Source organism: Zonotrichia albicollis, chromosome 10 (genome assembly GCF_047830755.1).
Source record: "Zonotrichia albicollis isolate bZonAlb1 chromosome 10, bZonAlb1.hap1, whole genome shotgun sequence".
NCBI lineage: Eukaryota > Metazoa > Chordata > Aves > Passeriformes > Passerellidae > Zonotrichia > Zonotrichia albicollis.
This window is the reverse complement of record NC_133828.1, coordinates 6,444,813-6,458,080: the sequence shown is the minus strand read 5'-3', so window position 1 is coordinate 6,458,080 and position 13,268 is coordinate 6,444,813. Positions and strand designations below refer to the sequence as shown.

Sequence of the window (13,268 nt, the reverse complement as noted above, 5' to 3'; positions counted from 1 at the left end):
CATCTGCTCTCCTGGAGGGAGACAGAACAACTGGTCTGACTTCTCATTATCTCTTCCTATGGCGTTCCCTTATTGAATTACTGCCGGGTAGAGGCAGCAGATGCTCATCAAGCCACTGCAGGACTCCTCTGTTAATTGAACTGTGATGGGGATGACAGCAGGGAAGGTCAGGATGATGGCACCAGTGATGTAACATGAACTCTGGTAAGAACAACCTGCACAGGCAATTGACCTTGCTTAAACAGTGTCACAACGAGGTCTTTTAGCAGTTCATATCATTATGGTTATTTTTTGTATCAATACTGCTACAGTGTCAAGGCTCCCTGTGTGTATTATATCATGTTCAGGGCAAATATATTTTTCACCCTAAAGAGATAAGACTTTCCTATGTGGTAAAATACAGTGAGGGACCATAGCCAGCAACAGGAGAAAAGAAATGGGAATGGGAAAGGCAACAGAATCACAGAATTCCTGACCAGATCTATGGTTTTGCTCAGCTCCAGCTGAGTGCCATCCTTTCTAACTGCCTCTGACAATGTGGAGCTTTTTGTTGCTGCCGTGCATAGTTAATCCTGGGTTGAAAGCAAGTTGACTTTTGAATAAATATGCAGGTATTATGAGTGGGTTCTGATAAGAAACCCCACATTTTTACACCAGGTTGTGCAGCTCTTGCCAAGTGCCTGGGACTGCCTGAGTTTCGGGCCCACATCCCAGGGCCAGGTGCTGACCTGGAGCAGGTGCCTGCTGCTGTTCCCCCCCTGGAGGGGCTGAGGGGGTGTGCTGCTGTGGCGGGGCATTGGCTGCCTGTGCATCTTCTGGAGAGGCAAATCTGTCCTGGGCGCTGCCATGGAGGGGGAAAGGAGGGCTGGAAAACTTCCCTGGAGTCCAAAATGTGGCAGTGTGAGGAAGTTTGGTAAAAGGAGCAGCTCGTGCATTTCTGACAATGAATTCCAGCTGAAAAGCAGATGCTGCTTCTCAGTACAAGCCTTATACCACTGCCCTGTGTTGCTCTTGGTGAGTTGGTGTCTGTGTGGCAATCAGTAAAAGCTGAATTCAGAGTGCAGTGTGTGCACGTTGGCAAATGTGTGTGTGTGCAGGAAGCAAATGTTACAGGTTCTTTATACCAATATTTGGTGTTTTTTATTATATGTGTTTTTAGCCTTCACTAAGTCTTTATTTTTTATCTTTATTTTTAATCTTTATTTTTTATTTAATTTTTAATCTTTATTTTTTAATTTTAACAATACAGTTTTCTGAACCCTTTTGTTACAGTGTCTGCCTGGCCCACTAACATCAATGTTGCAAAGTAGATAGAAGGAAAATCAACAAATCAATATTAAGGAATCACAAAATGTTTTTTATTAATTTTGACAAATCAAGGTATAATTATTTAAAATACATGTTCTGACATGGGACCTGACTTATACAGGGTTTTATTTCTAGCAATGATGAAGCCTTGGTTATAGGAGACTTCATCACAAGATTTCATGGATGGTGTTTGATAGGAAATGAAGAGATCCACTGTCAGAGCTTGATGAACTCTGTAGAGCCTGTGTGTTCAGTTTGCCATGCATTGTGCTCTTTATTTTGCTCTTTATTTTCTCCTTTCCTACAAGTTTGTTCCTTGGTGCACTGAAATAAACAGCTGATGGCAGAGGACGCATTGGAATAAATGTTTATTTCAGCACTTTGGAAATGAGTTTTTTGAAATGGGATCTATTTTGTGGATGTGTGTGTGTGTGTCTCTTCTTATTAGCTCATTTGGGTATGGGCTACAGCTAGGTAGTGCAAATGGCAAAATGCTAATGACTACCTACAAATAGAGGTACAGATCTTGTGGGAAATAAATTATTCTTAGTGTGTGTGTTAGAGCAGAAGGAAAATTGCAGAAGAAGTACTGAGGGTGGCCTCTGCATGTTTGGCTGGCTATTTTAGCCGAAGTCACCAGTGGTTAGAAGTTGAACACTGAACCCCACATAGTCTCCCCAGAACTGATTAACAGGTAAAACAGTCAGATTTTCTGCCTATTTGCAGTGGTTTCTTTGGTGAGGGGTTTGGGTGTGTGCATGCTTTGCTCTGGTTGATGTGTGGAAGTGCAGAATGTAACAATTCAAACTGGAGATGAGCTTCAGCGACACCAGTCCTGTGGCAGGGAGGCAGATGGTCCTTCCCTGCTAAGCAGAGCCCAAGTCTTTGTGAGCTCATATGCCTGGTGGTACTTGATTGTATTATTCTGACCTTGTGTTTAAATTTGATAAACTCTATGTGGTGGCCATATTCCAGTGAGGAGAGGAAAAAAACCCCTCTGACCTACAGCCTATGATGCTGTACTAATGTCAAATAATATAAAGTAATATCAGAATGCAGAAGAAAATCACTGCAGTAAAGCAATTTAATTTCTGAACTGAAAGCACTTTAATGGAAATGCTCAGGAAATCTGCCATTGTTCTAGCAGCAGAGGTTATGAGGTTGTTTATTCTTTTCTTGAAACTCTGCTGCCTTGTAATTGGTGACTTTGAACCTTTCTGTTGTTTTCCATGTGAATGGTCCTGCTGCTAAAGTAGGGACATGGCTCTCTACTCACTCTGATTTCCAGGTTTGCCTTTTAAAGGAAAATAATTTCAAATACTAGTTTTCAAATGGTATTATACTGCTGAATGTGCATTATATGCAATGCTTTGCCAGTGAAGTGAGAGTAATCCTCTTTGAACAAAAACTTGCAATAGCATTTACTGAAATGGTGTTGGAAGTAGTGCCAGCTCCCTTTGCCTTTGTTTAATTGCAATTTAACAGTAATCCAAGATCTGTGCAACTGTGACAGCAATTCTTAGATACAGCTGAGTTTCAAAGGACCTTCAGTTCATCCATTGCCAATGATAAAAGCTTCAGCAGAGCAGTGTATTGATAATAGACTCAAACTTTTCTCTATCCATTGAAAAATAAACAAAAAGAAACTTTTTTTGTCCCTCAAAGCTATAAAGTTTTGTTGTTACAGAAAGGATGTGCTATAATGTGAAGAAATCACTGAGCTTCCAGGCTGTGTTCTGCTGTGCTGGCTGAGAAGGCTGGCATGAGGCATTCAGCTATATTGTGTATGGGTTGTAAACATAACCTAGATAAAATAACTCCCCAAAATTATTTATCCCCCCAAAAAATGGGCCTTTGTAAGTTTCTAGGGTGACTGTTGGTGTGTTGATGAGATGTTTGATTTGAGTTTCTGCAGCCTTTTTTTTGTATTTAATTAAATATATAAAAGTGCACGAGCAGCCTGAAAAGGTTACTTAAAAGTTGTTGGACACTTTCTCTGTTCTGCTGCTCAGAAAAATATAAAATCAATTCCTGAGTTCAGGAGAGAAGCCTATTGACAGTCTTGAGCATTTTGATCTTAATTGCTCTGCACTTGTTCCTGCTGCCTGGGGTATGATAATGGCCTGAAGAACATTTGTGAAGGTAAATTACCCTACTTTGAGTGCTGATACAACACCAAAAGGTCTGTGGCTCTCAAATCCCATTGAGAATTCCAGGGACTGGATTTCACTTGGATCACACTGAATGCAGTTTGTAGAGGGAGATGTTGGGGAGCTCTTGAGTTGCTGAGCATCATTTCTGCTCTCAGTGGGCCTGGGGGCTGTGGGTGGCTGTGCCATGGACAGGATGGTGCCTTGCACAAATTCCTGAGTCCTTGCCTTGGAAGTCTCCTGCCCTTCTGAGGGAGTGTGAATCACCCACGTTTGTGTGCAAATAAGCAAGTTTTGCTTCAGCTGTGTTTAGCTGAACCAGGTTCCTGGGAAGAGTCTGCAAACCCCATTCACTTTGTATTCTTGAAAGTCAAGTGTGTTCCCGTGGAGTCCATTGGAAGTACTCAGAGTGAAGGAGAAGTAAGAGCAGCATTGTTTAACAGAGCAGTTCTGCTCCAGTACTGTTGTAATTAAAGTTGTTCTACTGATGGAAAGTCTATTCTCTGGTGTTTTCCTTAATGTAGTCATAATGCATCAGTCTGAGCTCCCTTGCTGGAACATCTTTCATTATAATCCACTTAGCTAAGTTTATAATTAAGCTTCTAAATTCAAACCTGCTTTTGTTACATTTTTAGGTTGTGCAGAGACTGAAGGAGGAAAACTTAGGATTCGTGTTTTTTACCCCAAACAGGTTGATGTAAGTTCAGAAGCAATTAATTGGCAGTACAGTAATTTCATATATTTGCTTTTAAATTCCTGAGTCTTCTATAGCTTTGGAACAAGAATTGGATGCAATTGAATAGAAGAATAAAGGAAAATAATGAATAGATTCTTACTGTTTTGACTACAGACATCTCTAAAATACCCAAGTTTTCAAAAATAACTGGTGATGATAATGATGACTTACTGAGCTTTCTAGCAATGGATTGTTGAGGAAGGTTGTTGAAGTTTATATCTGAAGATGGACCATGAAATTTCTGTTGAGCTTTGCTGGTTTGGAGGTTGTGCAGGATTCCTCCCACGCAAAGCAGGCTGGTTAAGACTGTCTGCTCATTGTTTGGAATGATCTTCTCTATGAAGATGTGTGAACACCAAATACTTTTTCAGGCATTATTTATCCTTAGAGTTATTGTAGCAAATTACCAGAGAACTGTGTAAGTTAGTGTTTGGATAATATTAAAAATATCTGATCTCTTGAGAGTCACTTAAAAAACTTTAAATAAGTGACCACTTAGGACAAAAGTGATAAAGGTGCTGTCAGCATTTGTCCACCTGATGTATAAATCTCGCTCATTTGCTCTGTATGTTTTTAACCAGGATTTTCTCAAATGCTCCTGGAAGAAGGGCAAATATTCTGTTAGTGTTTGGAGGTGAGGCAGCAGAGGCATAGAAAATCAAGCTGTCATTCTCATATGTGCAAAGTCACTCTGCTGAAATCACGGGGAGCACTTGCAGAATCGAGTTTTAGTGTCGGAGCGTGACCTTGAGTGACTTCCTACACTGGAAGCTTCTGGCACAGCTGGAAGTGGAAGTGGAGTGAACTTTGGGTGCCTCTGCTTTAACCAGAAGACTGTTTCCCTCTAATGTGTAGGGTGTGTTTTAGGTATGGAAGTATAAGGAAAGTTTACAGTAACTACATTCATCATTAAATAAAAGACTGGGTACATAGGTACTTACATTTGAATGCCTGTTTCTAGTTTGGCATATGTGATTGTCCAAACATTTCTATTTTGTTACACTCCATGCCTGTAACACTAGCATTTGTGGTTTTTTGGAAATCTCTCCCCCAGGGATGGTCAGCAGTTCTTGTCTGTGGTGATCAGCCTTTGCTGCTACAAGCCAGGCATTCTGCTGCTTTAGAACAGAATAGAATGAGCTTTTTGGATAACAGCTTTCTGAGCAGGCAAGGCAGACTTTATCTGAGGATAAAGACTATGATATAAACATCCAGATTATCTTGGGATATCACATGCAGTGGGTTTGTGTGTAATAGGCAAACAGTTGCACAGTTACTACCTACATTTGTATTAAGGAAATTTATTCATGATTAATGATGCTTATCTTTGTGCTAGACACCTGCCAAATGATTTATAGCCACACATATCATCTGTAATGGCTCTTCTTTTTTGTTGTTGCTATTCAAAGTATTTGGGATTATTCTAATTGCATCATGTGTTTGAAATGGAGAGAGCTACCCAGGTGTCCTTGTCAGCATTCCCATCTCATACCAAAAGTAGGTCAGATTTACCCATGATGGGAAAGGTCACAACTCCCAGTGAAGTCAGGGGGAATTGAGCTGATGTATGACAAGCTGAAATCATGTCTCAGGTTTGGATCAGTTTAAATTGATCTTTTTCTAAATTCAGTATTAAATACGTTGTAAATCCATGTTGGAGCAGAGCCAGGCTGAGCTTCCCTAAACGACAGAAATGGAGCAGAAGGACTGGAGAAACCCCTGTCCCTTGGAGACCTGGAGAAAGAGCAACTGGTCCCTTCTTTACAGTGCATTATGTGAGAGTGTACAGTCAAATTTGGACCATCAGTCTTTTATTTTTTTAATGTTGGATGATTTTGAGGACTCTGATGTGTCTTGGGCTAGCATAGTGCCTGCCAAACCTGCCTTTGACTGCTCAGCAGTGGCTGGAAAATGGGAAAAGTTTCCCAGAGGCTTTTTCCCCTCTCTAGCTAAGCAGGGATTAGACTGGAATTTGGCTGTTGGATATTCCATTGAGGTTGAAAATTAAATTAAATTTTGATCACTTCAGCAATAAGATACTTGTCAGCTGCGTACATGTTTACTTATTTCCAACATTTTGTCACTGGAATGCCCTGTTTCAGCAGATATGCAGGTTTTTAAAATAAGTTTGCTTTTCAAAACTAGTTTGATTTAATTCTCTCATTAAGAGAATTAGCAGTGGATTAGAAAATGTAAATGCATTGTTATGATCATTATAAAACTTGCACGTATCTTTTTCAAGGCTGCCTGGATATTCCCAGCCATTACAGCTAATGATGATATCCTTGTTTTTCTAAACAAGATTCCAGACCAACCAAACAAAGTGACAAGGATGCTTGTGGCTAATCCTCCAAATATCAAAACAGCACCTCATTATTTAATTTAATTTCAAGAGAATCCATTAGTGCAAACTATGAACTGTCCAGGCCTGGATTATAAGGGATATTGACTAAATCCAGATAATTTTGGAAGAGGGAGATATTTTTTCAGACTAAAGCACATATCTTGAACATATTTAGGAAATAATATGTTAATGCGAAGGTGGTGAGGCCCTGGCACAGGGTGTCCAGAGAAGTTTTGTGGATGCTCCATCCCTGGAAGGGTCCAAGGCCAGGTTGGTTGGAACTTGGAGCAACCTGGGATAGTGGAAGGTGTCCCTGCCCGTGGTAGGAGTTTGGAATGAGATGAGCTCTAAAGTCCCTTCCAACCCAAACCATTTTATGATTTTATGATATTTAAGCAATTCCATGAATTTAATGACTAGTCTCGATGAAATCAATTTTTTAAATATAAATTTCATTTTTTTCCTCCTTTTTCATCTCTGTTTGCCAGTTTACAGCTAGCCATGCTGACACATTTGGGAGCTGAGATATCATGTAACTAAATTTGATGTGAAGTGTTGGTGGCCTTCATAATGTAATTTATTCATGTTTCTGTAGATAGCATATGTTGCCTGTGCAATAATTTTTTATCATATCAGGACAGAACAGCTACCGTTCCAAACTGTGTTACACAAACCTCGACACACAGACAAATTTTCATTGTGCATTGCTGGGGTGCAAATCAGTGGAATCTATTGAGCTCTGGTGGGGTGGAGGAGATTAGAGCCCATGGCATGGTGTCTAATTTATTTCTGTTTTTTCTGACTTAATGTAATCTCTGTTCTTGCTCAGTGGGGAGCAGCAGGCAGTTATCTTTGTAGTCCTGCCCAAAGAATGGAACCCCTTGTTTTGGGCAGGAGGCTGCTGCTCCCAGGGACGTGCTGCTGTTTGCTCACCCTTTGAGTGCTGAGGTGAGGGCAGTGCATTCAGAAAGCAGCTCCTGAGCCCTACTCATGCTTCATTAAAAACCTCAGCATCTTTATCAGCTGTTATCCGAGGTGTCCTCGGATTTGCCCATTTCACACCCCTGCCTGTTTAGGTTTTGGTGGTTTTAGGGCATTTTCTGGCCCTGGAGGGCTGCCCTGCAAGTGCAGTGAGCGCTGTCTGCGCAGGGCTGGGCGTGTGGCTCCCCTCCAGTGCTGAAATCTGAATAATTCCTTCCCTGGTTTTGTGTTTTAGTATGTGAGACCTACAGAGGTGGTGTTGGAGCCAGTGCCACTAACTGCTTGTCCTTCCCTTGGCAGAAAGCTGGTGACTCTGTTGTCCCACCGCCATAGATGGTGACGGCGATGCTGAAGGCACTGGCCGAGTTGCTCCTCCTCAGCTCTTCTGTGTGAGGTGAGCAGCCATCCTGATGGGCAGAAAATGCTGAATTGCAGGGTTTCTGAGGGCCCTTCTTCCCCACACCCCAGGACTTCACTGCTGCATTGGGTTTCTGAATGATGCTCAAGATTTCTGGGCTTGTGTGCTTCCTCTGAGGCCACTTGTGGTCTGTGTTACATTGCCTGGGTGCTGGGACTTGGTGGACTGCATTCTGAATTAAATGTGAATTCTGAATAAAATTAACCCAAAAGGCATAAGCAAAGCATAAATGTGGTCCCTTGCCCACGTTATTTGGTCAGGTTGGTGGGTTTTTAGCTTGTACATGAGATGCTGTTCATCTGAAATGCAGGAATGAGCTAAACCAGATAACAGATATTACATTGTATCTTCCACTGTAGTTAGTCAATATCTGATTAAATGTAATTGCATGAATTTATCATGATAGAAACTGTTTCAAAGTAATTTGAATACAGCCTGGAATTAAAAGCTCTACTGTATATTCAGTGTGTACAATTTCCAGATTTATCTTCAGTTTCTTATCAAGAACGATGCTGTGTATTATGTGCTATGACAATGTTGCTTTTCATAAGGTTAGCAATGTAATAGAATTTTCTGGACTGAACCTCTAATAACTGATAATTTTAATGAAAATCACCAAGATTATGCCCATGAAGACAAATCTTGAAGACAGGTATTATCTCCATCCTTATGCAAGTAGAGATGTGACATTTTTACCTATAAAAGTAGGATTAATCACTAATAACAAGAACTGTGTGGAGAATTTAAGTATGGTATAAATACACGGTATAAATACAAAAGCTGTTGCATCAGAAAAATTAATATGTAAATTTACATCAGAAACTTGTTTGATGTGGATGTACCATGAATGTTTTTTGCGATTTCTAAATTGTTCCCACCTGAATGTGGATGGATCCAAAATAACTTCAAACTCAAAGTCTGCCTAAGTGTCTAGTTGGTCATCTTGTGGAATGAGAGACACAAAGATTGGAATTACTGGACTGAATAGGAATTTTTAAGATTTTATTTTATTGTGTGAGTTTCTTAATCTCTGCTGTTTGGAGCTTTTCAGTGGTATATAAACGATGTGGGTGTTTGCTGAAGCTGGCATTTAGGAGTTGGTCTCCTGCTTTGTATGGGAGACCCCGAGGAGCATTCCTCCTTGCTTCCAGCAGCACTCAGTGATTATCTTAATGAATTGTGTGGTGTAAAACTGCTGCAGCAGCAGGGCTGGATCCACTCCAGTCTCGTTCACAATGTGCCTCTGGTATTTGTCTGAGGTGTTGGGGAGCTTAATTAAAATCCCTTAGTCAGAGAGACCTCTCTGGAGTAATTGGTTGCTGACCTGGAGCTCAATGATCCAAAGGGACTTGAATGAGTGTCCCAAATTCCACAGAAATGCCTGTGTAGTGTCTGGTTTTCCCTCTCAAGCTGGTCCATCATGTGCTAATAAGCAACCCCCCCTTCTTTTCCTGCTGCATTTCTGTAGTTGCTCTTGTGTATCCCATGTTTACACAGGGTTAGGAGCTAAAACACTTCCAGGCCTGGATCTTAAATGTAGGGCATGGATTTGGAGCGGAATTTTGTTCATGGAATCCATTCTCACTTTGGTTTAGTCTGCCTGTATCAAGATACCATTCCTGCTAAAGCTAATAGAGAAAAGAAGGCACACACCACACGCTGCCCCTGGGTTCATTGCCATTTATTGGCACTGGCAGAATTCTTGCTAAGAGCCTGCTAGAAGCATTTACAGTGGCTTTGTAGGGTGGGACTCTAGGTCCTCTGGGAGCTGGCCCTTCCCTTCTCTCTTCCCTTCTTCCTTTTCTCCCTCTCCAAGGGAAGCACAGTAACAGACGTGCCCTCATCAAATCCACAGTGGCCACCAGGTTACCCTTATTGTGAGCCTGTTGCCTTGCTGGGCTAAATATTTTAACAAGCCTTTTCTTTCTGTTTTTTCTTTTGTTGCTAATTCTAGGACCAAAGAATACAAGAGACTGAATTATCTGAATTATGCTTCTACAACAGAACTGGGTTTCTCCTCATTGGGCATGGCAGAGCCTGGGGAAGCCCTTCCTTTTGTTTGTTTTCTTAATGTTGCAAACAGCTGATCTGCAAGCCAGGAGAGGTCACCAGTTTGTCTGGAAAACAGGTAGGAAAAAGATATGTTAGCTTCTCTACTAGATATTTGCTGTATTAAATGATGACATGATTGTCCTTTCTGTTTTGCTTCAATAATAAGTTTTAAAAGTCTGATGTCTTCTGTTCTAATTTTTTTTAATTCTGAAAAATAGAAAGCTAATTTATGTTTGACATTAGTAATCTACATGTCTGTTGCAATTATCCACCCAGAGCATAATTCTAGACTCCTTAATGCTTTTCATCTTAGAGTATTTTTACTAGATTATTATCCTAATATTGCTTTCTTTGAAATATTTAATAATTCTCTTTTAATTTTTGTATGCAAGAGGTACACCAGCATCTCTCAGGATGAACTGAGTCAGAAGCCCATGCTGTTGGTCGATCTATTTGTAATTCCATTGGTGTATGAATTATTTCTGTCCCTCAGGTTGGATAGGTGCAGTGCTTGAGTGTGTACAAGGTTGGAAAGCTGTGAAGACGCTTTGGTGCTGGAGTGGGTGGGTGGGAGGTGGGGTGGTTCAGCTGCACGGGACCAAGCTTGGTGCATCAGATGTTTGTTTTGCAGCCAACACACCGCAGCAGAGAATGTTCAATGAAATGGAAAGATTGGTTAATTTGGGAAATGTTTACTTAAAGTGCTTAATCAAAAATACCCAACTGAACCAGGGGTTTCATTGCTCAGGATCCCTTTGAGGTTTGGCCTTTTGTGACTGAGCAACACAGCAATTAAATGTGATGGAAAAATAATTTCCCTCTTTTTTTTTTGTGTTTTGTTTTGTTTTGGAGAGGTTCTTTGGTATTTTGGTTATTTATTTTTTAATTACATTTCTGTAGAAGGTAATAGACTGAATTAGTGAAATAATGAAGTAATTTTTCTGGGAGAACTCCTGTTTTTTTCTAATAGGATCAACACAAACTTGCCTGGCTGCTGGTGTGGGAATGTGGGGAAAGGCTGGTGAAGTACAGCATGATACTGTATTATAAAGACTTTTTCTTTACACTGTCTAGCATGTGAAATGAGGAGGAAATAAACAATGACTCTCTTTTCTCCAATTCACTGTTATTTACAGGATTTTTGAACAAGCTTTGAAAGGTAGAGTTGTTTTCTTAAAGACAAATTAGAGCCTTCAATGCTGTCTGTCTTCCCTTCAGTCATTAGGGCTGTGCATTGTAAATCATAAAACTTTAATTTGACTCGATGATTCCAGCTGAAAATAAGGAGCTTTCAATGCTTCAAAGGCATCTGGGGCAGATGTAATTAGAGCTAAGAAAATTTGGTGCCCAGGATTGTGTGGGCACCATGCTCTGAAAGCCCCACAATAGGATTGTTGTTAAGGCTCCTCTTCCAGATGCACAAGAAAATTATCAGTTCTTGTGACTCCCACAGTGCATTAAAAATATCTGATCTCTCGAGAGTCACTTTAAAAACTTTAAATCCTAAGAGTATTTTGATGTACTTTCTCTGCTTATGGAGTGGCATGAGGTAGAAAACAGCTTTGACTGATATGTTTTCCAAATGAAAATACCTTGTGAGTTCCAGCTAAATGTATTGTCCCAACTGGAGAAAAAAGATTTTTCTCCAATATTTGTAAACATTACCCCCCCTCCCTTTTTTTCCCCACTGAAGTATTTTGTTGAAAGTTAGATGAAAGTTACATCTAAGCCCCAAATGTTTAGTTCCAGGTTGAAATGAATAGCATGTTCACCCAAAACATTTTGTTTTGCTGAGAAACTATGTATAATTTGTGAAGCACCTACCTTATAGTAGTAGTGAAGCATCAGCATTTCTAAATCCTGAATCTTGTGTTTTTGCAGTTTTCCTGAGAACTAACAAAATGGGCAGAAAACGGCAGTCTGCTGTCAGGGTGGCATATGGGGCTTGATTTTGTGAGCATTTTCATACCTTACCTGAAAGGGTTTTTCACTATGATTATCACAAAGGTGTGTCTTCCAGAAGATTAAAAGGAAGTGTTTTGGGAAGAGAGGGTGGTGACTTAAATGGATGGATCTGGAGAGGTAGAAGGGTTAACATAACCCCTTGTGGTAAGATATTAATAATAAAATATCTCTGGGATGTGGATCATGGAGATCTTGACCTATTGAGACCTGTGGTTTGTATAATAATTGTATAAAAAATCATCCTGTAGTTTGAGGACTTTTGTGCCCAATACAAAATAATAAAAAGTTAATAAAAGCACAGCACAGTGAACCTAAAATTAAGTAAAATTTAAAATAAAAGCTGAGCAGATCCATTCCAATAGAAGGAAAAGCTGCAGCTGCTGTCCTTTTTCTTAATAAAACAGTCTGATGAGAAATGAACAGTCCATAATGGGAAAGGGGATGATCTGTTCTGTTTTTAAATCTTGAATTGTCTCTTGTAAGCATGGCAAGTTACTTACCTGCTGGGGAGAAATTCGACTTCTTATTGAAATGTCATGCTTTATAATTAAATAAGATTATGCTACTGAAAGCTCTGACTTTATGAAAATGAATTTTTATGTACTGAAATAAATTTTCCTAGCGCACACAAATCCAGGGAGGCATCCTTAATATGGATGGGGCTGGGGAAAAGGAAAAAAAAAATATAATTGCTGCAGTTCATAATACAGACCTTTTTTCAGGTGAATCCTTGACACTGTCTAATGAAGACTTGTACATTTTCATTCTGGGCTTGGTGGTCTTGGTCTAGGGTAAAACAACAGTATTGAAATCACTGCATCTAAAAAAAACCCCAGGCTCTGAAATTCTAAAACATGAAAATTTGGCAGTGTGAGTCAATTTTATACATATTCTTCCCTCAGCTGTTCAGAGGGCTATCACTTGCATGTTGCTTATTTGTGACCTGTCTTAAAACCATTTATTTTGAGCTTTTGGCTCATAGAAGTTACAAATTAATATCTGTACCCTGTGTCTTGGTTTTCAGACATTTCCTGTCAGATGCTCATTTAGTGGCCACTAAACATGAAAACAATAATCATATCAGCTAAATTACTCAGCAACATCAAATAGCTGAATAATTTTGTTGCACTTGCAAAATTTAATTGGACCTAAATTCTTGTAAATTGATTGTATTTAATGCAGTTGCCAATTAGCAATTTGAATATTTCACCATGTTAATTTTCTCCAACACTTGGAGTAGTCCTAAGAGTTCCTGGAACTTCTGCAATGCCAGTATGCCTATGTTTTAGTGATGGCCATTCAGGCTTTTAAAAC

At 39.9% G+C, this 13,268-nt stretch overlaps 1 protein-coding gene across 5 annotated transcripts in view; it reads left to right on the top strand.

The window, feature by feature from the left end:
* The window catches only part of THSD7B (thrombospondin type 1 domain containing 7B), a 299,016-nt gene that overhangs the window by 46,320 nt on the left and 239,428 nt on the right, over window positions 1-13,268 (top strand). For all 5 annotated transcript variants that reach the window (XM_074547892.1, XM_074547895.1, XM_074547893.1 and 2 more), the window contains 2 exons: window positions 7,820-7,913; window positions 9,892-10,065. In XM_074547892.1, the coding sequence (XP_074403993.1) occupies window positions 9,927-10,065 (139 nt within the window). In that variant the 5' untranslated portion in view covers window positions 7,820-7,913; window positions 9,892-9,926. The remainder of the gene's footprint in view (window positions 1-7,819; window positions 7,914-9,891; window positions 10,066-13,268) is intronic.